The sequence below is a fragment of the Glossina fuscipes genome, unplaced genomic scaffold (genome assembly GCF_014805625.2).
Source record: "Glossina fuscipes isolate IAEA_lab_2018 unplaced genomic scaffold, Yale_Gfus_2 1, whole genome shotgun sequence".
NCBI lineage: Eukaryota > Metazoa > Arthropoda > Insecta > Diptera > Glossinidae > Glossina > Glossina fuscipes.
This window is the reverse complement of record NW_023998415.1, coordinates 1,754,656-1,781,447: the sequence shown is the minus strand read 5'-3', so window position 1 is coordinate 1,781,447 and position 26,792 is coordinate 1,754,656. Positions and strand designations below refer to the sequence as shown.

Here is a 26,792-nt window from a genome sequence, read left to right as displayed (position 1 = left end):
TTTTCATGTATATTGCTAAAGGCCGTCAGCGTAGTGTTTTAATCTTTCCGTTTGCAACACGTAAAGATATATGAGATGAAGATCGCTTTAAATGTAGTAAAACGTGCGGATAACTTCAGTTTTTTTCATAAGATTTTTAATCATTACTCGATTTTGCAATCTCAAAAGATAATTGCATAGTCAATATGAACCTACGAGAAATGTTTTTGTGCGCGCCAAGACTTTTTTAATCTAAACTTTTGCTTTAGAAGTAAACATTGTCGTGTCTTCAGAAATATCGTCTTTGATCAAAAACTGACAAGAATTTTTGAATAGTGTCTACTATAAGCTACGCATTAAGTCGATTTTGTTTGTACTTTAATGGGTATGTGTTTACATTGCGTAACACTTACGAACGCAGTTATAAAAGATAGCATTTCGCAGCCAATTCTGACAATTTGTTTGTATTTGTCAGGCAAGCAATTAAGACGTATTGCCGCGTATTCGCAATGTTTTTGTGGGCAATTATTAAAAAATTCATTTTAAATTTGGTTTGGAAACATAAAAAGTAACTCACTTTTGGAAAGGAATTGTAAGCGCTTCCAGCAGCACCAAAGCACATTGAAAACAATACGATGTCTGAGCTTTATAGCACGTTTCTCACAAACCAACCTAGTGAGCATGTAAAGTGAATGAAGATACGAAAGTGCGCCAAAGGCTTTCAATAACCTTCATCCTACATCGTTTAAGTTAATGCAATTAATCCAATCCCTGCCAGAATAATGAAAATTTGACTTTGTTGCCATGTAGACGCTTATCTTTTTGGGGAATCTTATGTATGTGTATGTGCTGGGAGGGAGGGAGGCGTGGAATAAAACGTGGACTGGTGTAATTCCAGTTTAAGACAACTGAAAAACGTACTTTATATAGATTTTTTTTGCTTTCATTTTAGTAGGAATGATTATATGAGGAGAGGTCCAAAAAAAACCTTGCGAATTTTGATGCGTAATCCTCTAAATTGCATTTTCCGTAAAAGAACTTTTCAAAATAAAACGTTTTATAATGAGGATGATAGAAAGTTTGGCCCGATCCAAACCATTTTTAATAGTGTTCGTCCTGAAGACAAAACATTTAAGTGCAACAAATCTTATCAAAATATTTCAAGACCCGCATCCCGCACCCGTAGATCGCAGATACATGGCGAAACGTTAGGCAGACAGGCACAATGACAGACAGGAAGAAGATTCAAAATATGATCTTGATCCGACTCTTGTGACTCTATTTGAAATTCTTCTGAATGCTAAAAACATCTGCATAAACTGAATCTACGTTCCACAACAAACGATGTCGGGTACAATTAAGGGTAATATAGTGAGTGAGAGTATCTCTCGCACCAGCGAGAGAGAATAAAATTGTCGTGGGGTGCGAAGCAAGTTTGATATAAAATAACTAAAGGCAAAATCTGTCGCTTCAAGATAATTTGCAAAGCACGCAATCGGTATGACAACGGAACTATCCTATTGAAGTAGATATAAAGCATTGTCCAAATTGCAAGGAACATTTGAAGAACACCATCTCCCAACGTTTGATAGATGAATACCTGAACTGAGCTCAGAATGGCAATATGTATCGCACCCGCCAGCAAGAGTTCTCCAAGTGGATAGACAACACTGACCAACTTTAAATAAATAAATATTAGGGATTAAGTGAATACCTTGGAAAAATTGGGAAAATTTGAAGTTCTTTCCATTCAAGGACGATAAAGATGGCAAACATACGTGCACATACATACACATAATTATAGTTTTGTTTAAAAAACGAAATCATTTTTATAATGAATTGAGTTTTGCTAAACAAAACAGAAAAAAGAAAAAAACAATATTTCAAAGCTAGGTGGTCCTAAGTCGAACATAACTTTCTTACATGGTTTTCTCGCTTGTTCACGTCAAATTCTGTTCTCATAAATTTTCTAATATAACTACGCTTGCTTTAGCATAGAAGAGATCTTTCATGTAAATGACAGCTGCACAGTAGAGAGCCTGCGGTGTGATATTAGCGTCTTAGTGGTGGTTTGGCATTAATGCTGTTATATGCCGCCGTCGCTGACACAATGATAGGCTTATGAAAGCTTTTTACTACTTTACATCTATGTCGCGCGTTTCCGTTATAAGTTTTCCTTTTTTTTCTAACGCAGTTTTTAATTTAAAATAAAAAAGAAAAAAAAAAAACAAAAATGAAAAAAAAATTCATTCGCTTCTTTCTTTCAATTGCATCGCGAAGGGGGACAGCAAAAGTTTTGCGTGTGGCAGGCACTCCTACCATTCGCACTAATTCAGTCGTTCATCGCGTTTATGCAGTCTTTCATTCATTCTTTGCAATTTAAAAATTTTCCTTTCAGTCCTTTTCTATTTTTGTTTTCTTCCGCATTTCCTTTCAGTTAACTATAAAAGTGTTAAAAGTGTTAATTGCTTTTTTTTTTTCTCTTTTTCTGTTGACATCATGACAAAGTATAATTTTTTTTGAACTGAAAATGTACAACTTACTCGAAAGGTTTATTTACAGTCTTAAGTTTAATTGCTTCTTACCATCACAGTAAATGGTAAACATGTACACAGAGTAAGTAAGTAAGTAAGTAAGTAAGTAAGTAAGTAAGTAAGTAGGTAGGTAAGTAGGTAGGTAAGATGGGCAAGATAGGCAGCGTGAGCGTCTATTAGTAAAAAAGTTGGTCCTTAACAACTTCTGACAACAGATGCTTAATTCCTTAACTATGATTAATTATTTACCAGCTTGTTACAATAAAAGTTACATTTCCGACAATTTTAGGCTGCCTCCAATATAAATAACTGAAATAAGTTATAAATAAAAGAAGAATGAAAGGATTGTTTTTATATAATATTAACTGAAAGAAGTGACCTTCTGACCAGAGGAAAGCTAGAAGGTATAGTGTCAGAAGGACGTCTACAAATTTCATTATCTCTTATTTTGATTACTTCTCAATAGTTTTGAAAAATAATTTATTTTCAATTTTCTTTACATACTAACTAACACACGCGGGAGAAAGATTTTTGCAATGTTCGGTGCGCACAATTTTGCAGATGAATTGGTCACATGCACTTATTACACACGAATTTGTGTGTGTGCTGAGGTGTGTGTTTGTTTTTTGCATAGGTGGGTGTAAATATTTATGTATGCATAAGCATAGCTTTTATTTAAAATTTCGAAGAGCCTCTCCGCACGTTGCACGTGTGAAATGTTTCCTCTTTTCTTTTTTTTTTTTTTTTTTTTTGTTTTCTTTTCTACTTTGAAATATTTATTACAGCACATATGTAGATAAGTACTTACACATATATGTATATATAAGGATGAGTTAGGTTAGGATGCATACATACATACAAATGCATAAATTTGCGAAACTCTTGTGTCAATTTTTTATACAGACTTTCTAATCTATGACCGGCATTTAAAGCGCATGATCGTCTCAGGCCAAGAAGGGTAGTGAAGAACACTTTCCGTTTTGTTTATTCATTTATACATTTCGATATTCTGAAAACGTAGAAATATAGAAAATTTTCTCTTAACCCTAAATGTGAATACTCTTAAGAAATTGCCCGTGTGAGGCGAAGACTAATTATCATTGAGTTGGCCGTATTGAAAGACTGAATCTTCTGAGCAATATTGTCATTTATTCAAATCTAACGTCAAAGGCACAATATATTTTTTCTAAACGTTTTAGACGGAGAGAAATTGGTGATAGTAACGATTCAATTATCTTCGCCTGCTAAACTGTCTACCGCTTGAATTAGAAAATTACGCTTGTCCGGATTTTCCCTATCATTTTCACTATCTAAACCGCCAAACAGCAACGTAATTCGAGTAATGCAATCAATTTGTAGAAAATACACATTTACTACATGAAAAATTATAAAAAGTATTTCATTCGGTATATTGCCTATCGCATTGCTATGCATTTCTTCCATTTGTCTCACAATTTTTGGATGGTACGCCTTTAAAAATCTGTCATTGTCATCTTCATTCGAATCAAAGTGCGGCTATAACAAGTGCGTGACCAATCGATGCATTTAAGTGGTGATCGAAACGACTCGAGTCTGATGGGTAAACCGCATGGGCAAGCATCTTCTAGTTGAATACATCAATATTCATAGATAGATGGAATGTCAAGAGGTGCCCTGGTCTTACTTTTTGTTATTCTGGTCCTTTTAAAAAACCGAATATTTCAAATCGATTAATGTTAGTAGCGTTTCGTATTAATCGTTTCATCAGATTTTAATCAAGCTCATCCTTCTGGTCCCACCGAGGGCAGAGTGACGTCGTCTTATCGTAGCGATTCGGTCATGCGACAGATGTGGATAGGATTCTCAAAATAAATTCACTTTTGATCCCATGTAACGGTACGATTCAAAAGAGATTTCCTTGTATGCATTAGGAAATTATTCTGTTTCTATGCTATTTTACCAAACTTGTATTGTGGTGAATTGAATATCTTTGCCAGCAAAGAGAACGGTACCCATGATGCGATACATTGACTCCTTGTGCCAACTACGGATAAACTCCACTTTCATATTTATTATGTGAATTGTCCTGTACTTAGCAAGTGGAAACAGAATGAATTACCAGCTGAAAATGCATTTTCTCCCCCAGCCTAGCCAAAATCACTTAAACTTAAACTGTATGTATGTTTTATAGTAATTTTTCTATCTACGTGGGTCGCCGTTTGTATTTTGCGGTTTAAGCAACACTACATATTGTTAAGTGTCATTTGAAGTTTCCACTGGAAACTATAATAAGTTTGAGCATAAACTTTTTCAGAATATTTTTTCATTTGCGCGCGGTTTTTATTGACTTGAAAATTAAGTTGCAGTGCAAAAATTGTATTAACTCCTGAGTCGACGTGAATTATCAAAACAAGATTGCATCGTTCACCTTACGTCAATGAAATCCCATCCTCTACTACCGTGGAACACTGATATAACCAGGTTAACTCTTGTCATCACTCGCTCACTCGCGACGGTAGTCGCGACAATCATGCATAATTACTTATTGCGCCAGAAAATAATGATGTTGTGCAAGAGCTGACATTCTGTCATTAGCTCCATCTTAATATATATATAAAAAATTGAGAGATCACTTAGCCATGTGAAAGCTTTGCTCTCATTGAACCCCACATACTTTGAGGGCACCTCAAAAGTGCGCTCGTATCGATTGATGCAAGCAAATACTTAACAAGACGTGTATGGAATGACATAAGGTGAAGATTCATGGATTTATGCACGCGAGCTGAAAAATAAACAATAATCGATTCTATAGGTGTTTCAAGATAAACCAAACCCAATAAGAGTTGTTCGTGCTCGAAGCATTTTGAAAAACATTGTCCCCTGCTTGTTCGAACGCGTTGGCAATATAACAACAGTGAATTTAGGGGAACAGTGAATTTAGGGGACAACTTTGTCTGAACGATACACAATCACCTGGTTGCGGAAATTCTCTGATCAAATAGAGAAAACAAACAAACGTCGCGGGATCAATCTTCATTTTTGTAACGTGAGCTGTTCTAATAAGCGACTAACTAAATGCTCAAAGACTTAAATTACTCGGACATTTACCGCACAGTCCTGATATGGCACCTAATGATATCTTTTTGTAACCGAACGTCAAGCATAAATTCCCGAAACGGGGAATTTCATCGCCACAACAAGTCGCTAATACTTTCAAAAACCATGTTTTGCAAGTACCTCCAGCGGAAGGAAAAAATGCTTTGACAAATGGTTCGGACATATGCAAAAGCGTATAGATCGCAAAGGGGAATATTTTCAAAAATAATGAAGCAACCTTTAAAGACAAATTCCAATTATCTCCTTATTACGCTGAAAATAAATGAATCCCCTTAAAATCTTTAAAATTGCTCGTAAATATTTAACAATCAACGATATCTGAACCGATTCGTCTGTCCTTGTGACATGCTGATGTATACGCTTTTAGTTTTGAAATTTGATAAGCTGACGTATTTTGACATACCAAGGCCCAAAGCCTATTAAAAATGTAGTCAATCGGATAAATTAAATATTCACTTATGACCTTATAACCCGCAAAAGCTTGCAAGGATTTTACGAAGTTTGAAGTTGACATATCAATGTATGCTATGTTGCGAATGTTTAACACACACGGACAGACAGACGAACAGTTAGACGGACGGAGTGCTAAAAGCAATTGAAAGTTTGATACTGATCAGAGGAATAGATATACAATATATTGTCGTTTAAGGTTTTTGTGTTTTTTTTAAGTCTTGCAAACTTTTCAACAGCACGAATGTAAGTTCAAACTCTTTTGTCATTGTGTTCATTTCTAGACAAGGGTTGGTGGGAAATCGCATTCTAGCGTATTAAATGCATAAGGGGAAATTTCCACGAAACGCGGTCATTTCTTGTATTCCTCGCATATAAAGGCTCCTCAACAAAATAAATCTTTATATGGCAGCAATGTCTCTTATCTCTTAATATTTGATAATGTGATACCAATTGACCAAGAAATTTACTGCGCTATATTTGAGGCAAGTACGCCTATTTCTCGAATCCGCTCCCATATCCGCACGCTTAGCCGAATAGGCAAGAAGTGCGGCTGCAAAATCAATGTGTGCTGGTTCACATCTCAAGTGCGGTAGAGTTCGTTGGTCGTAGCTATAGTAAGAGTGCTCAGTGGATAGACGTGAATAAAAAAACCCCTATTAGACTGCGGCCACTTTTTATCTCTTTCTCTCTTTCTCTCTTTCCTCAATTCACTCTGACAGTCACCGTGTTACACAAATAGCAGACATATCCTGATTGACTGGACATACTAAACATACGTATATACGATACGATATACGAAAATACGATATTTGAAATTTGATTATATTTCTCGTAGACTAGATAGAAATCATTTTGTTTATTGTGCAGGTATTGAAATGTAGATAGAATGAGAGAAGAAAAATTATTCGCTTGCCAGTAGAAGGAAGCACCGTTAGTTACTGTCAAATAAAGGTCAACTGGATGAACAAATTTGAATTTACAATGTATGCAAATTTAATTAGATTTGAGATAGAAGATTTAAATCATTTTCAAAAGGTTTTAATCTTCTCTACTAAGCTTTGTCATAATTCAATGCAATACACAATTTGCATTAATCCCCGGATTAATCATCTGAGTGCACCAAATGTGACCTCCACGTGATTTTACATTAAAAAAATAGCACAAACATGAATTTCATTATTTTTCTCCTCATTTAGTTTGGTATTGCGTCAGTTAGCCATTTGTCAATTGGTTTTTTCTTCTTTTTTGATGTTGTTGTTGTTGTTGTTTGAGTTTGCAATGCAGGCCTATTTATACCGTTTAAGTTGCGCAAACAAAATCTTTACCATTTATCATTAGCTTTTAAAATAGCTTTAAATAACTTCTTTGACTTTGAAAAAGTGTGTTCGGATCCACTTATGGATTACGTACGCTATATCGAAATAATTGACACACGCCACAAGCATCGATTGTAGGATGTAGTTCCATAACACATAGCATTATTTATCTCTATCGAAGTTTTTGGCATGTGCTGGTAAATTACTCGAACTTAAAAAATCTAAGCATTCGCCCGAAAGCTAAATACTTACACAGGACGTGTTTATTGTGCTTAATTAATGAATAACTTATGCATAAAACAAACAACAACAAATAAAGGATTGTAAGTGTGAATTTTTAATGCGAATGTGAATATATGTGAATGCTAATGTGAATGTAAAATTTGTAAATTTGTCGAAATACTAATTTTTTCAACTTCAGTCACGTCCGAAATTGTAACAGAAAAGTTTGCCAGCGAACTGAGAAACATGACGCTACCAAGTTTTCTGGATGAATAAGAGAATGTGTTTTGAATATCATATTTAAGGACAAAAATGAAAAGATAAAAGAAAAGAAAACACAAAAAAGTGTGAAACAAGTAATGCTAAGTAATCCATGAAGTGCAACAAATGTATCTTAACGAAATAATTTTACATATATTTATAATAAAAACTTATCTCTTCTTACTTTTCTACCGCTTGTACATGCTTATTAAGCATTCGAATATGGAAATTTAATTTATTTGATTATAATTTAAAATTTTTACCTGGAAAGTGTTTTCGAAATTCTCACGCATCGAATAATTATTGCCTTTATTGCGTGACATATTCCGTTGATTGTTGTTATACTGACGTAGTCGAGGAATGAATAGATCCTCTTCGCTACTTGAGCTTAACGTATTGAGAGCGGCCTCTGGATCTGCTTGTTCTAAGGCCGCATATCGTACTGACTCTGTGCTATTTGCGCGGAATTTATTGCTAAACTTTTTGAATAAATCTGTCGTTAGATGGACTCTCGCAGTCGCGTTTGTTGCATGAACCGTATTTCGCGACACCTTATTGCCACGTGATCTATGACGACGATGGCGTTTATTGCTGCCAATTGCTCGACTTGTTGATGTCGACGTTTCGAGGTGATGTTGTGCATTTAATATTTCCATCCACGCACTCATAGCTTGCCATCAAGAAAACCCAAAAAAAAAAAAAGAAAAAATCGAAAGTTTACATAAATTTTATCAATCTCTCGGTTATTTTTAGTTCGTTCTGTTTATGATTTTTGTATTTAATTCTATTTAGTTTTTTTAGTTTTGTTTATTTTATTTATTTATTTATTTTTGTGTTTTTTTCGTTTACATTTTCTGTTTTCATAGAATTCTCACTGCAACGCAAATATCGGTTTTTGGCGTTACACGTATGTGTGCGTACATAAAAATGCAGTTATTTTTAAATATTGCTGGCGGACAAAGATGAATATATATATGGAATTCTGAAAATTATAGAAAAATATTCGTAGAAAATTATGAAAAATATTTTTTCGTTATTTTTCTAATAGGAATTGAAAAGGATCTTACCGCACAAACACACAAAAATTTAATTCATTGATTAATGTCTTCTTCAATATATCAATATTGATTTTACTTTTAAAATTTATCCATTTCTCGTTAAGCTTTCATCAATAAAAGCAAGTAAAAACATTATAGTCGGTCAAGGGCGATCACTCAACATCCTAGTACAACTAGTACGTAAGTAAAAATTATAAATTATGTCTAAGTAAAGGCGCAATTTTTCATGGAAGCCCTTGTACGACTGTCGTAGTCCAAATTTGACAAATTTAATTTCATAGATCATAGATCTCGTTACTCTGTTCGGTATAAAGTAATAAAAATCAGACATCTTGTCATATAAACGCTTACTTATCGTGGAGTCCAAAAAATCGATCGACGTGATTCAAATTTGGTTCGGTCAACTTTTATATCAAATAAGTATTGTGGATCAATTTTGATGATAAAATATTAAAAAATAGCCAGGCTTGCTTGGTAGGGATGGCTAGATTGCAGCCAATTCAGTACTTCCGGTCCAACTTTTCATATTTACTTTATAGGCTAAAATACTAATTATTACCGCATTTTGGGGCGAAATATTAAAAATTACATTTTTTTCATATAATAAACACTTCCTGAGAAGTCGTGAGGCGGGAAGTGTTTGCAAAACAAAATGATCCGATCTAATCCATTTTCAATTGTGTTCGTGCTTGAGCGGAAACAATTCAGTTACACAGACAGACATGCTGACAGATGGACAGATAAGGTTAAATCGATTCAGAAAATTATTCTGAAATGGTCGATATACTAAAAAATCAGGCTAACGGTCTTAAGCCCTTCTAAATGTTACCTACATTCGTACAAACTTAGTATACGCTATACAATACTCAAAAAGACTTGAGGCAGTAAACCGCAAGCGTTACGTTAAATTGTAGTTTTTCTTATGGAATTTCATTATTATTACTTAAGGTTACAGTTGCCATTTTTCGCAAAGCAAAATATTCACTGACTTATCCTCTTCTCTTCTTTCCTATCTTTTTGCATATTTGCTATTTTCGCCCGACAAATAACTTTAACAAATGAAGAAAATTGTCAATAAGTTTTCCTTTAAACTATTCCACAATTGTGTCTGCATGACTTTGTGCAATTTTTTTTCTTTAAGTGTTTAGCAATTTCAATAACTATTGTGATGGAATTTCTCCTGTTATTTGCTCAAAAAAAAAAAAAAGAAAAGAAAAGCACAAAAATATTCGAAAAAGGCAGAGAAAATAATTTCATCAATGTGCAAACTTTTTTCTTTCTTTCGCACAATTGCATATAATTCAAGTGTAATTATATAAAAACTGATATTAACGATTGCAGTTCGAGTTGAAGTTGCAGTGAAAGGTAGAAGCATTTTTCTATTGTTGCCTTTCGTAAGGCAAGTGTTAAATTCCTGGCAATTTTATAGAGACATAGCAAAATTACAGAGACAAGCAATTTTTACACGAATCAAGTCGAATCTTTTTATACCCGCTTCATATCTCAACAAAAAACTTTTATCTCTTTATCGAGAGGAGACTGTAAATGAAAAATTTATAAACTGTCATTACAGATATCTTTTGTCGGCCAATATAAACCTTCACTCACCTTCCCACCAGTGGTACTTAATGATTGCACGATTGCAACATAACCTCAAAATTTTCCAATAAATTGTTTCGAGTTATTTATAGCGATCTTAGATAGAAAAAATCATTCCATTATAATTACAAAAGGGAGTACACGTACATACACAGCCATTGGCATAAAAAAAAGCATAAATTTTTAGTATAAATTTTTTATCTTTACGAAAGTTGTCGCAGTAATATTCAATATTTAGTGATGTTGAAAAGCTTCGAAACGCTAATCATCTTTTTATTCAATTTGAACAAAGAAATAGATAAGCACCAAACAATGCCATCTTACTTGCTTCATTTTATCACCCCAGCGCGGCAATAAGTTTGAATAATTGTTTTCGACGATAATCAAATGAAAATTATACAACGCTTCGCCCAAAAAAAATGAAGCCTAGACTGTGCTTGCTAATGGTATGGAGTGATAGATATGGATTCATGTTACATCCATGCTGACGAGTCGACGCAACGATTTCACTCTATTGCTGTCAAATATCGCCCCCTGACGAAATATATGCTATTTACATATGCATATATGTATGTATCTGTGTGTATATTCGTAACATAGACATTTATATGTAAAACGTAGCTTTGTAGCGTATGTGCAATGAATTTCTTTTATAGTTCCCAGATCATTTCTAACAATATTTTCTTTTGTTCATAACCTATTGGTACATATATGACAAAATCTTGGACTTCGCGGCGTCTACGTGATGTCTACTTTTGAGAATACAAACGGCAGCATAGCAGATAGCGTTATATTCTAACCAATATAAATCTGTAGAGAACGACATAGAGTAAGCTGAATCAATATAGTTACAATATTCTAAATATAAACATATTTTATGCTTTTGAATAAGCTTTGTTTACTGACATACCTCAGTAACGAGTATGAAAAATCCGAAATAAAAAATCATAATTCGCACATGAACATAACACTACGTACATTGAATTCCAGGGATTATTATAAGCAATTGTAAAAGAAAATATTTAACCGTATGGAGGGCAATTATGAAAATCACAAGAAAATTTATTTATAGTAGGCTTTTATAATCACCGTAGTGCGTACTTTGGATTTGCTTTAGATGTCTTTTTGTGGTCCACCTGTGCACAGTGGCTTGTGGGCTTACTCAGCCGAAACACGTTCGTTTATGAGTTATCTGCAAGCGGCAAGTTGCGCTACCAATCTTGCAAGAAAATCCAATATCACTTAGAGCGCCTAAGATAAAGCTGGAGTAAAAAAGATGTAAAAGTTTTGTAGTGGGTCGAATCCATTTCTGCGGGCAAGGGGGGCCTATGTGCAATTCTAATTGTTTAATGCCTTTGCATTTGGGGTAAACACAGCTACCGCGATACTCACCGACAGAGTGTACCCAGCTGTCAGTTTTCTGCCAAACCCCCCATCGACTTCCTAACCTCCGTGGTTGTCCTAGTTTGGATTACAACAACTTTTGCTTGTTGGTATTACTCAATGTGTCACGTTCATCCTTGAATTTCTATTCGTCCTGAGTTGCCAGTTGTGACAGCCGCCCAATCACACTAATGCCTCACCGGCCTCTTCAATAAGACGCAGACCTATGTTAAATCTTGAGTCGTCGTGGTCATTGATTGCCTAATAGAGAAGTCTGCAAGCAGATTCTCTCGATCATTGCATTGCAGTTTCCGAACATTGTTTCGAGCGTTGAAATTGTTCTTAAAATATTTGCATTTAAATCGATTTTACGAGTTTGAGTTTTTGTTGAAAATTTACCTTATCAAACCCTCACCTAAGTCCCGTTAAAATTTATAGGAAATGTTGATATTTTATACAGCTCTCTGCGCCTAAACATTGCCTACACATATAATAAATAAATACTGTATATGTATGTATGTAAGTATATCTATATGTATATATATATAGGAAGTAAAATTATATATCATTTTAATACTTGTTGAGGCTGAGTATGAAAAGTTCGGCTTAAACCCTACACTAACACTAATTCGTATGTTTGGCAATAATTTTTTTTTTTTCTATTTTTATAAATAACTCTTTAATAATTAATTTTATTTTTTATGTTTTAGTTATGAAATGAATCCAAATCATATATTGACTTGTCTGAAAAAAACGAAGCTCTTAAGATATCAAAAGTGTTATAGTGGCATCGTTTATTAAATTCATACATTTATTAAGCTTAACACTTATTAGATTTTATATTGTGTTGCTTTACATTTTTTACAGTGTAGTTTCAGCCTATGTTAAAATAAAGGTATGCATACAAATGCATGTTGCGCGGTGCATGTGTATGTGTGCTTACTCTTTGACTTTCAATTTATTAACATTTTAACACATGGCTAAGCCTGCGCAATGAAAAGAAATCAATAACATATTGTGTGTAAATGCATAGTGTCTTGTCATTACGGTAATGATCATTAACGAACATTATGTTTAATAATGTTCTAAAGTTTTTTTTTTTTTTTTTTTTTTTGTAAATATGTATTGCATACAGGTGTCGCTTTGAAAGGAACAGATAGTAAAGATACACGGACAGACAAAAACAAACATAATATTACATTATTCTTGACTTTCAATACAATGTTGGCCAGGTAAATGCAATTAAGGTATAAGCGTAATTCACTTATAAGAAAGACATAAGAGGCATATTTGTATGTCGGTTACCCGATTCGGCTTTATTAAATTTCCTTAATTACAGTTTTTTACTTCATTCAATTGAATATTTATTTATTACAAAATAATATTCAATTGATAATGTAGAGTAACGCTATAGTTTCAATCGTATAACTCATGTCCGTCCCTGATATTATACAACTTTTTATTTAACTTATCTCTCCTCCCTTTCGCTCTTCTCTTATTACGCTCGACATCATTTGTGAAAAAGATATATTATATATGTGCGGATGCATGTCCGTCTGTCAGCCCCTTGTTTGTTTACGTATTTTTCTAATTAATCAAAAAGTTTCGAATTTTTGATATACTTGGATGAATTTCGATACACAATGATTATATTTTGTCCCGATAACGAAACCGATTGTCAATGAATTGAATCGGATCATTCCTACTACAGCTCTCTTTTTATACAAAAATAGTGCTAATATGCAAAAAAAAAAAAAAAAACGACCATTTTAAGCGTTTCTCAATCAAAATCCATGAGAGACAATATTTCGATACACGAAACATAGATGGAAATTTTGAATGGGGATAGAATGAGATTTATTGAATTGCCTTTTATAACCTTTTCTGTGGTAGCAAGATTTAATTTTTACTTATTTATGATAAAAATTGGGATAAAATAGAGGTTTCATATATAAACGTATTGTACGTAGGAGCATTTTGTCGATCGCTCTCTAGATAAGGATTCTGATCGGAAGTACATTTTTAATATGGCAATACGAGGTACAGTTTTTCATAATTTCTGATGAACATTAATTGAAAGCAATCATCTGATATATAAATTTACTTTGTTAAATTTGCCTCACATTGACTTCTTTCTTGAATTCCCGCCTATCAGAAAATTCATTATAAAAAAATTAATTTTTTTATATGATTAAAATTCATAATTTTTCTTAAACATATATACAATTTCAGAGTGTAGTAAATCGAATGGTCTAGGTAGGTATTTAAGAGGGTCGACCTCACCTGGCTATAACATTTTGATTTGTATTTTCTTTATATGTCTGTCTGTCATACTCATTCTTCGTTCAGTGAGTGTTGGTAATTTTTCGTTTGATTACACGTCTTTCACATCCTACATGCAAACAAACGTACATAAAATATATACACAAACACATATGTGTACCTATGAATGGGAAAAGTAAACAAGTGCAAAACTGTTCGTTCACAGAAAGCAGACAAAGTCAAGCTTAAGGTTTGTGCTGACGTTAGACCAAACGTCTTATAAGTAAGGCCAGGTAAACGGTGATTAAAGTGTTGGCTTTGGTCATCATGATGTTGACGACGGTGTAGTGTTTAGTAAAGCGTTAACATTATTGTCAAAATGTTCGCTTAGGCCACATTGCGATTCGACATTTACATTTAGTACTGTTCCAGAGTTTTGCTTGCAAAGACATACTGACTGTTTGGCTGAGCAGTGATTTTAAAGCAGTTTTTTAGTTCAGCATTTAAATAGCATTAAGAATTCATGGAACATATTTGTATGTATAAATACATATATAAATAAACAAAATTTGATAATGAAAAATTTCTAAAAGAGAGAAATTTTTAAATAATCTAAGAAATTTTTTATAAATTTTTAAACACAAACAAATTAAGTAAATAGCAGTTTGGTTAAAACAGCAATTAATTATGATTTTTTCTTCTTTTAACCATTTTTTACAAAATTAACTCAAGTCGGTGTAATTGCAATTAATTAGTTAATTATTTTAAAACGCGTGATAAATTATTGATTTTAAAAATATTTTTATTTTATTTTTTTTTTGCATTTTTTACGTTTCGTGCAAATCGTGTGCGTGCGTGTACGTGCGTTTGCAAAACCAAAAACTACATACCGAGATTCATTAAAATGTTTCCTATACATCAGCTAACGTTTATTTTAATAATTTCCTGCCTTAATGTAAAAGTGGTATATACGCAACACCAGCAACAACAGCAGCTGCAACAATACGAATATGAACGACCATCCACATCACCAACACTACCTATTTTAGAATCTAACAATATTGACAGTAACAGTAGCACTAACAGCAATAGCAGTAAATGCGTCAACAGCAGCAACATCACCGACAGCAGTAATAGTATTAGTAGTAGTATTAGTAGTAGTAGTGGTAGTAGTAGTAGTAGTAGTAGTAGTAGTAATAGAATTAGTAGCAGCAGCAGCAGTGGCGGCATCAGTTTTTCAATTGGAAAATATTATGGTTCTGGACAAAAACCACATAAACAACAAGCACAACAGCAACATGAACAACAAGAACAACAAGAACAACAACACCAACCACTGCATTCATTTAAGAAATTGCCCGATAGCACCACTAAAGGCTTTAGGATGCCGTTACCAATGGCCAAACAACTAACAGCCTCACGTAGACCAAATCCATTTAAAAAATGGTTCGGTGTTTTCAATCGGAACATTGCAGCACCAACATCAACCACACCATCATCAGCGTCATTATCGAATACATCAGCCGTTACACTAAACACAACACTTAATACATGTTCGTGCAGGTAAATATTCTATATATTGAGACTTTTTTTTTTTTTTGTTTGGTTGATTTCTTGCTTTTTGTTTTGATCTGACATACTCTAATGTGCTTGATTTCATAACCGTGCGAATTGCATAAACGTCTAACTGTTGTCATACGTTCGTCATGGAATCATATTAAGAAAAAGACGCCAAAAGAATGCTGAAAAGGGAATTAAACTCGAAAGATATTCTCACAGCCGGTTAAAAAAAGAGTATCATCTTTGACTGCGTTTAACTTTAAAATAAGCGCAATAAGGCAATAATAGGAAACCTTCAATTTAGGCCGACTTTTCAATACCCATCATTAAGCCTATAATTAGAAGAAGAAAATCTTCTAAAATGTACATAACAACTTCTTATTAGTTTCCTCTGCGTGTCTACAGTTTTTTGATTTATTCGCAGAAACTTCTTCGACCTCGAAGACAAAAAGAATATCAATACGTAAGACCAAGAGAAAAGTTATGTTTAAACTGAACCGAGCAAGTGAATATAAGCTAAATAAATGTACTTTTTTCCATATACGCCGACTGTAAAAAAATACGTAATACATAGGTGAACAAGTACTGTAGCAAAAAAATTTCACTTTATTCATCAGCACAATCTCCTTTAAGTTTAACGTTTTTATAGAATCACTTAACAAAAGCCTAAAAGTACGGCTTAGTATCCGCAATGACTTGATCACTTTACTTGAAACCTTTTTCTTAGAGCAAGTCTTCAAAACGTGAAAGAAGTTCCGCCAGTTCAGATCTGGAGGGTGTAGGGCAGCAACGCATAGTTCCATTCCAATAAATTTTACAATGACAGCCATTGACTTGTGATACGACGCATTAGTGGACTTGCTGAAAGTACATTTCCCGTTTCGTGACAATTTCCCCTTCCAATTAAATCAATAGTGCGGTATAGTATTCGTGCTTGCTTTTCCAAAATAGTCGATGAACACGATAGGTAGGACGTAACCTTCTTGGCTGATCGTTGCATTTTCGGTTACCTTACACGGCTTTCGACAGGCGCTTCCCACTCAAACGAGTATTGATACGATTCAGAATTGTGTTGGCAAACCTCTGTTCCGTTAAGTAGTTTGAAAAAGCGATCGAAATAGGTCGCAGGTCAATGTTTTTATTCTAATGTGAGTAAACGCGATACACAATTTGGAAAAAAGCTTTTTCATACCTAAATTGTAATTGGAAAATAGTGAAAACACTGGCTTTTCATTCCTTCTTCACTTGTCGATTGCTTGTCCATAGGACTTTTTTGATATGTTGTCTGCTGTAAATGACTCTTCTTTGGCTTTCGCTGCGCTCAACATCGTCGATATCTTTACGTCTTTGTTTTAAAACCATCCAATTACTAACTAATTGTTGTTTTTGACGGAGAACTCTTCAAGTCAATGCTGAGTTTGAACTATGCTTTTCCATAACAGGGGGCAATACTTCACCGTTCAATAGACGAAATTCAGATTTCTCTATTGTTGTGAAGCAATCAACATTTTTAAGGCGACTACGATTCCTACGCCATTTTGGTAAAGGCGCGTTATTCACGAGACTTATTGACCGATGGGATCCCGGGTCCGTACCATTATCTCAATATTTGACGTGCATATCTAATGCAGAGGGCATGTGAATACAAAAAACAGTCAAAAGGTAATTTTAGATCCGATACATCGAATTTTAACTATCGTCCAAAGAAATTTCGTACATTTATTGCGCACTTTTCATTCTACCCCATATACGTTTTCACTGTTACACTCAATACTTAGATGCATAGAGTTTCAATTCGATATCTGACGTAGTTAGAAATATGGATAAATCTGTAGCACACAGTGAATAAATTTCAAATCTAAAGGTGCGGCAAATTTTCCGCATACTTGTCGAAATGGTTGTATGGCTAAACTTACCAGTTAGCACATGCTACGTAGAATTAATTAAAGCCGTAACTAATTCGAACTAGAACTTCGACTAAGCTGCTTAAGAATGTGAATAGTTTATGATGACTGCGTTACGAAAGTCGAGCTAATAGTATATAATAAATATTTTAAACAAAATACTTAACATCGTCAAATGAATCCACATTAAACACATATTTTTATTAGCGGCCTTTTTGAAAAGTCTGCCTACTTTAGGTTAGATACGTTACAGAAATATATTTTCTAAGCAAATTGAAAGCTTTAGTTTTTTGCCTTTGAAAAAAATTTATAGATCACTCATTACGAATACTTATTTGAAAGCATTAATAACAGGTTATAAGTTTTACATCGGGTTATGTCAGTCCTTATGCAGATAGAGATGGTGGACAGTACCACCTGCTTTCGTGTAAATAATGCAATACATCCCAAATATTTTACTTTGTTCTACAACGATTCAAATGTCGGATCTCTCAGACTTCGAAAGCGGTCAGATTGTTGGGCGTCGAATAGCGGGAACGTTTGTGACGAAAACAGCTGAAATGTTTAACGTTTTATAAGCAGCAGTCTTCACGATAGTGAGAACATACACAAAACATAGTAAAACATCATTTATGAAGAGGAATACAGCTATCGTGGCAAAAGCGACAGGAGAATTCGACACTCGCTTTAGTAATATTGTTTGGACATAAACAGGGCTCCACAAATCTAACAAGGCTGCAATGGTAAAATCCTTTATAACATAAGCCAACGCTAGGCTGGGCAAGAAATGGACGCCGCGATCAAAAAGTCTCCACACTTTATTATTGGAAGGATGCGGTCAACCATGCTTCACATTGTTATCTAAAAACGGTTTCTCCGGCGACGCGGTTCTTTCCCTTAGAGAGTCTTGAAGAGTGTTGTGTTGGCTTGCAGGCTTCCGCACCGCATAGTCAATACAAAGACGGTCCAGTATATAACCTCATGGTTAAGAAGGGGCTAACGATAGTTCAGTGCCATAAGGTGCCTGGCGTATGCTGGGTTGATTACTTCTCCCGGTACAATAAATCCAAGGATGAAAGCAGTTGGATGGCTTCTTACGAAGTATGGATAATGCAAGTGCGAACGTGATGAAGATAATGACACGCATAATGCCCGTAATTCTAAAGCATTTTATAATAAAACTATAGAATCCACGGCGGCTCATTCAATGTCATGTGTACCCGTTTACACGGGCACGGGTGGCGGCATCTGTTACATAGACCTGTCGATTGATGCTTAGCAGGATCCCTGAAGGGAAAACTTGCGTTTATATACACTATGTAAGGAAACTCAGGTCGAGTCTGTTATATACAATCGCAATTTGAACGCAACAGATTCAAGCGGCGTGTGACGACTGACCGCTTGGGTGCGGCCCTTCAGGGAGTGCACGTGGTGGCTGTGATATCCCAAAATGCGGGCGCATTAAATACAGGCCTTAATCTGCCCAGAGAGGAAGATTTGGACGATACTTAAACTTTTATTTTTGGTATTTCACTCTTGGAATAGGCCCTCTCTCCTGCGGGATTGTCTTGCGAGGCTGAAGGAGGTCGAATTCAACTAATTAATCGTTCTAGAGGATCCGTCCGATAGGGTTTCATGCCACGTGCAGACGTTAACTTTTAACATAATCTGCTACTTGAAAACGGTTGGATTTATGTATGGGGAATCTGCCTGTTTATTACCGTCAAGCATGAGGAAGATTCGGTTATGATTTGAACGACTATGGTATTCACGGTGTTAAGCTAGACCTCCTGTTCACATTACTAATCGGATTACTGTGACTGAGCATCACGGTATCTTCAATGATGAACTTCTTAGTATGGTTACCATACTGCCGCCAAACACTGCCGTATTCCAAGATGATAATGCGCCTATATACTTGGCGAAGAAGTCCAGTTTTGGTTTGAGGAGCAACAGACTATCATCAAACAAATTGTCTGGCTAGCCCAATTACCAGAACCCAACAAGAACGAATGGCTATGAGGAACTTTAGAGCAGAGTGACGCAATTGGCGGATGTTCAGGAACAAGAATGGGGCAACATTCGACGAATCTTTTCCGCGGAGAAGTGCACCTGTTCGACAACCACTCGGCGGCCAATTATTTCGATAATAAATGAATATTGGGTTTATATCAGGTGGGTACATGCCCTGCAAATGTGTAGCTGACTAAATAGTGCAATACCTTCAATAAAAGTATTTTTTGTTTCTTTTTTAGTTGAATATCACAATTCACAGTTGTAAAAACTATATATATAGAATAATAAAATTATGCTCTCTGATACGGATCACCTCAAATCTCCATATAGAGAATGGAAAGTATTTTGCTTAATGCGGTTGCTTCCATTGGTCCGATCGCAGCTAGTCTAGTAAGAGTATTCGTAGATGGTATATGGGAGATGAAGGCTTCTCAGTTTTTGCAATTTAAGGCGTTCCAGCAATAGACGATAAACAGGCACACAATCCTACGAAGAGACAATCAGACTTATATCCAACTATAATCTTAAGCCGATTGGGAATGTATCTACTTTATGGAGTGTATAGTGCTTAGTTTTTAAATGTTTCAACTGATCTCTTGGTGATGGGCACTTACACAAGGATATAACTTTAAGAGGACTAAGAGTTTTATCTTATATTATTAACCAGCAGGATTCTAACTAGAGCATAACCGATATTAGCTTGTTCGCTGCTAAAATCTGCATTAGTTAATCTTCCTTGTCATCATAATACTGATTCTTAGTCCCGCACCCAAAACACCGTATGAGTCAACTATTGGAACATAGTTTTCTTATTATATTTAAAATACGTAATTTTGGGTAACTTACAATTCTGCATCAAATTGCTCGGTCGTCCGAACGTTCATTTTCGAAATTAGGATAATAACAATTTTGTTTTTTTTTTGTCGGTCAGTCAAGCTTGAAAATGGATGCAATACGTTCGTAAGCATTATCATAATTGCTAAGAATAGGAAGAAAACTTTAAAAACTACTGCTCGTAACGGACATCGACTTTGAATTTTGATCAAACTTTTAAGAGGACCCCTAACCAATTCAATACAGAAATTGTTCCAGTAGATCTATTGAGACGGCAACAATTAATAAATTCGTTTATGTTGATTGTGTTTAGTTATCCACTCGCTTGGCAGCCGTAGTCGATATCTAAAAGAGTGAGCATACATTTTTTTGCTGGTGTTTTCTTCTTGTAGCATTCCAACAATGTCCAGAATATCGAAAACATGATGAATTCACTTTTATACGTACTCGAATGTAAAAATGTGTTTACTTGTAGTTAATTAATTTTAGGTCCAATGACACATTTTTTTTTTGTTTGTTTTTTTTGTTTTTTTTTTATAAAACTGTCCTCATTATTAATATGCTACGCATGATTCACGTACACAAGAAGTTACAAAAAAAAAGAAAAGAAACATTTTTTCGAAAGGGATTAACATCAACTTGAGAAGTTATTCGTATTTTATTGCATGTTTTACTAAATAACGGACGTGCACTCTGTCAATATTCAGGTCGTGTGTATTTTAATTTTATTTTTTTCTTTTTTTTTTTTGTGTTTTTTGTTGATAGCTTGCTTTCGAAATTATCACCAAATAATCCCAACAGCATCTCTTATGAGCTACAACAAATTTTGAAAAAATTAAGAAAAAAAAAATTTATTTTTTTTTCTTATTTATTTATTTTCTTTGTTTGCAGAATTTTAAATTCGCGCAATTTTTTTCTTTTAATGCAAAACGAGTTTCTTGAGAGTAAGCTGTGTAACTGTAAAATTAATTTAATGCAATCAAGCGAAGAATCTCTTTGATTGGTTTGCGGTTATATCATTTTACATGTATGCTATGATGTTGTCAGAGTTGAAAGGTTAAATAAACCTTTTGATATCCATTACAGAGGATATATTAGACTTGGGGAGCGCGTGGACGGCTGGTTTTTTGTTTGCTTACTTGTCCGTTACTCTCTTTCAAAGAACTCTTCCAATTTGAAAACTTTGCATAGAAAGATTAACCAAGTTGAAGTAAAATCGATCCTTCGATCAGTCCAAAATCAGCAGCATTACAACCGTTCCTCGTATAGCGATACGATTAATTCGTATCGCGGTGCATCGAAACTTTTTCATTTATTTATTTAAACTGACTTACAATATTGAATAATATGTGCATCGGTCTTAAGGCGTAAACTTTTTCAGAACTAAAATATCGTTTTAAATACACATATAAACGCTTAAAAAAAGAAGATTTGAAAGGCAACATTCAATATGACAAAATTAAATTTCATCAAAGATTAGAGTTAATCTTTCTTCTTTTTTTTTTTGTCAAACTTGATTGCAACTCCTCCTCTTATTACGAATGGGATAAAAATCAAGCGGAACACATATTCGACTTTTTAAAATCGTATTATATGAAAACCGTATTACAATATGGTGCAAAGTGTGCACGTTCGATACATACCGTGTTATACGAGTTACCTTTGCATGCAATTTCTAGGTTATACAATCGTTCCCTCACCCAAAAGTGCTCCCAACTTTTATTAAAAAGTGTGATTTAAATTATATATAATAGAAGATGTAAACGATACCATATATGACAAATATGCAAGGTGATTGGGACTTAAATCTATTACGCATCAACGCGCAAACAGTATATAATATGAATGATTGCGTATACGATCAATATATCGGCTGGCGGTACCTTTGTTGTACTTTTTCATACATCATATGCAAACTAATGCTGGGTAATCTAAGATTCGAGATAAACCGCAGTATATTTTTTACATGTTGCTTTTATAACTTATTGAATTTCTTGAAGTGTACAGTCCCGCCTATACAATCCGCAAATATTTAAAAAGAAAAATGAACATATGTTTGTACAATTAAACGTAATGTATGCTTGTTTATACATATTACTGCGCTTCTAATCCCTGCTGCTAGCATCTTGAGATGCTAAGAACTGTTTCAATCCAGCTCAACTTGCCCTTCATATTCACAATTTACATATCAAAAGTGAAGATTGGACCTAACCGGCCTAGAAGAAGGAAAATCGTTCTATCGAAAAGAAAGCTATTTTATTTGAAAACAAGTAAAAATGCTGCAGTTGGACAAAGCCCAACATAAAATACCCTAAACTATATCGCTTAATACAGTTATTCATATAACAGTTGTTCAAAATGAGATGTGTATGTGGTCGAAAAAGTGGTCCGATCCGAACCATTTTCAATAAAACTCGTCCTTGGGACAAACCATTTCGTTAAACCAAATTTTGTTCAAAATATCTCCAAAATGTCAACCTGTAGATTGAACACAAGAAAACAAAGTATACGGACGGACAGATAAGCTTGAATCGATTCGGGAAGTGTTTCTGAATTCGTCGTTATAATAAAAAGTGAATGATGCACACACATTTCTGAGCGACTTTATGCATATACGATTGTTGGCTCCAGCTGCGCCAAGGGGTACAGCATCACGAATCGGTTAGCTTCAGTACAACGCATTTTATCAAATGTGTGAATTTCGTAACAATACTCGACCTTACATCGAATTTTCTTGATGATTTTTAAAATGTTGACAAAATTATCAACAAACACTTTATATTTAAGGCACGTAATAACACCCCTATCCACAAGGAATTATACAGAATAGACTCCGTTGACATTTTTATTTTTCCATTTCTTTGACGTATGTTCGATGTAAGTGCTACTATAAACAGATAAAAATTGAATTAGTAAGTCCATCCATGTAATGTGAGGATATGATATACGCTTCGAAATCTTATAAAGCACACGTATGCTTGATCGACGTGAATTTCTGTGAAGATCTTAGTGTATGTAATCTAGAGAATGTCTTTCAATGCAAATTAAATGTCATAGTTAAAAGTTTAACTTAAGCTTGAATGTAGTTTTAATGTAATCAATTAAAAAGTTCATGAGAGGTGTACTGATGAGCAGAAGTCGAGCAATTCTTAGTTACTTATCTGCAACTAGTGTTATGCAATAAATTGATGCCGCATTCAAAGCGATTCATTATTCTCTATGATACTCTCTGACATTCACGGTTCATGTTAAAGTAAATATCATTCGGTCTCTTACGTATTTACTTACAGTAAATGAAATGCTGGATAGCAATCGAGTTTACAAGCACTGCTAACGAATTTAAGTTATTTATTTCAAGTATTCAATGTTGCTTAATTAATTCTTATAGACAAACGTTTCAATAGGTGAACGCAAACGAATCGACTTGGAATTTAATGGTATGCAAGAGCATAAATCGTTCATAAAGAGTTCTAAAGAACATTGTCTCTCTTTCTCACTACGTACAGCAACTAGATTCGAAAGTGAATGTGTAGCAACAGTGGACGGAAGTTACGCTACGCTGCAGCATATTTGAGACGTTTGGGCGATTGCCAAAATCTTTGCGTAGATTTTCTTAAATGATCCGTTTGTTTAAAGACATTTTTAATTAAATGAAATTCGAAATAATTTCTTGCTGTTGATTGTGTCGTCGTCGTTTTATGGTCTCATTTTTATACCTTTTTTTCCTTTTTGTTTTATTTAGATGTGGCGAACGCAACGATGAGTCACGTATCGTTGGTGGCTCGACTACCGGCGTCAGTGAATATCCATGGATGGCCCGTCTTAGCTACTTTAATCGGTTTTATTGCGGCGGCACCTTAATAAACGATCGTTATGTATTGACAGCTGCTCATTGCGTAAAAGGTTTCATGTGGTTCATGATTAAAGTTACTTTCGGCGAACATGATCGTTGCAATGACCGAGAACGTCCTGAAACGCGTTTCGTTTTAAGAGCTTTCACGCAGAAATTCAGTTTTGCAAATTTTGATAACGATATTGCGTTATTGCGTCTCAATGATCGCGTGCCTATTACTAGCTTCATACGACCGATTTGCTTGCCCCGTTACGATCAACGTCATGACCTTTTTGTAGGCACTAAAGGCATAGCAAGCGGTTGGGGAACTTTGAAGGAAGACGGTAAACCGTCGTGTTTGTTGCAAGAGGTTACCGTGCCCGTTTTGGATAATGAAATCTGCGTTGCCCAAACGAATTATACGCAAAAAATGATTACCAAAAATATGATGTGCGCCGGTTATCCGGGTAAAGGTGAGCGTGACAGTTGTCAAGGGGATTCGGGTGGTCCATTGGTACGTATGCGACCCGACGATAAACGCTACGAACAAATTGGTATCGTTTCGTGGGGCAATGGTTGTGCTCGTCCCAATTACCCCGGGGTTTATACGAGAGTTACCAAATACTTAGATTGGATTATTGAGAATTCTAAAGACGGTTGCTTCTGCGAGGAGGGAATGTACTAAACAAAATGAAACCGTAAGGGGAATTAATGAAAACGACACAATACAGAGTATTTTAGTTTTAATTTTTATTTAACAAAAAAGACAAAAAATGTTATTCTATAGCAAATATATTAAATTAAGAAAATATTTGTGTTCTTCATAACTATTGAAGACTAAAACCTTTTGGAAAGGGTGAGGTGAAAACAAAATAAACAATTTGTTTGCCTAAGTTATTCTATTCTATTTATTTTATTTATTCATTTATGGCATTTTAATTTTTCTTTGTGAACATTAAGTTTTTAAGTATCTAAGGCCGAGTAGGCAAGGCATCTCGACTGACAGCTCAATGATCGTGGGTTCAAATCTCAAGTGCGATAGAGCCGATATCCTTACGTGCTAGAGCTTTAAGACTTTATTATTGGAATTCATTTCTCTGGCTAAATTAATTATGATAATAGTAGCAATAATAAGTATTTCAGAGTTGCAATGTACAAGTGAGGTGAGCAGATTAAGGAAAGTGTCCGGCCTTTCTCTCTCTCTCTCTCTCTCTGTTTTTATCTCTATCCCTTCTTCTTTTTTTCTCTCTCTTTCTCCTTTCGCCCGTCAGTGTACATATTTTTACCTTGTATCCTAACATATCTATAACTCGGCTACCTAAAATACGGTTAATTTGTACCATGGGGTATCGAAATTGTGTTAAACGAAACTTTCACATTTTGTTATTTAAACTAAACTATCATATACAATAACATAATTTTGCACAGTGTTAGTAACCATGTCTACCTGCATGTCCGTCTGATGAAATCAAGATTATGTTTTTAAAAGTTTATCAAAAAGACCTGCCGTCGCTCTAAATTGTTCTTTCTAAATTTCAACAAATAGACCTCAGAAATCGGTACGCCAGATCGTCTTAATCTATCTATGTGTTATGGGGTCAACAGGTCGCAATGTTTCGCAATATCTTGATGAAATTGTCTCAAAAAGGAATACTGTTGCATTGCATGCCATCGCATGAATTGAATCGGACTATTTTTGCTTTGGCATTCTTTATAGACCGCCTTATTTCGGAAAAATTATCACGTGAAACTTATTACGATAGTCTATAATTCTCGATAATCAATAGTCGATAAAGAGCGAAGAAAATATCATACTACTTTGGAACTACCCCCCTCCCCCCTCTAAACCCTTATTCTTCTCGCGAAAAATAAGTCTCTATTATAAGGAAATAAAAAATAAGGGTAAAGTTTGGGTATTTTGTGCTAACAATCGGCTTGGGAATGTAGACCACGTAGGCTTTTATGTGGCCTGTTTCTAAGCTTCTGAGAAGTAAGCTTTAATTTTTTGCATAAAATAATAGCTAAAAAAAGGGGTAATTAGCATTAAAACAATATGACCTTCGAGCTATTTTCATATTTATATAAAAATAATCATCCTATATAATGTTATAGACCTTTCAGATAAAGAAAATCAAATATCATTTCGCTCTTTTCCAATTAAAGATACAACAAACACAATTTAGAAATTTATATTCGACTGTGACCGAATCGTTTGCACCCACAAACTTTATCTTAAAAGAAAAAAAAAAAAGAACAAAAGAAAATGAAATTGAAAATGAAACTTCGATACTTTATAATATTGGCTGAACATAGCCGATTTTCTCTCTTTTTCTAAGGGTAGTAGTGTAAGATCACTTATAGAATATACGCAGAAGTTTTTATTGTCAAACCTATTGCGATTTATGACTAATGAGCAAAACAAGAACAGCGACGTATCAAAAAAATATTAGGACAAATTTCCAAATGTTTGTCTCTGCCAAATT

At 34.5% G+C, this 26,792-nt stretch overlaps 2 protein-coding genes across 2 annotated transcripts in view; one reads left to right on the top strand and one right to left on the bottom strand.

Annotated features, from left to right (window-relative positions):
• LOC119645220 (venom dipeptidyl peptidase 4) overlaps positions 1-26,792 on the bottom strand; it is a 162,046-nt gene that overhangs the window by 128,758 nt on the left and 6,496 nt on the right. Inside the window, exon 2 of the mRNA XM_038045262.1 lies at positions 8,125-8,531. Within this exon, the coding sequence (XP_037901190.1) occupies positions 8,125-8,529 (405 nt within the window). The 5' untranslated portion in view covers positions 8,530-8,531. The remainder of the gene's footprint in view (positions 1-8,124; positions 8,532-26,792) is intronic.
• Positions 14,923-25,882, top strand: LOC119645221 (serine protease 7). Its single transcript, XM_038045267.1, has 2 exons — positions 14,923-15,726; positions 24,220-25,882. The coding sequence occupies exons 1-2, from the start codon at positions 15,068-15,070 to the stop codon at positions 24,992-24,994; spliced, it is 1,434 nt and encodes a 477-aa protein (XP_037901195.1). The 5' UTR covers positions 14,923-15,067; the 3' UTR covers positions 24,995-25,882.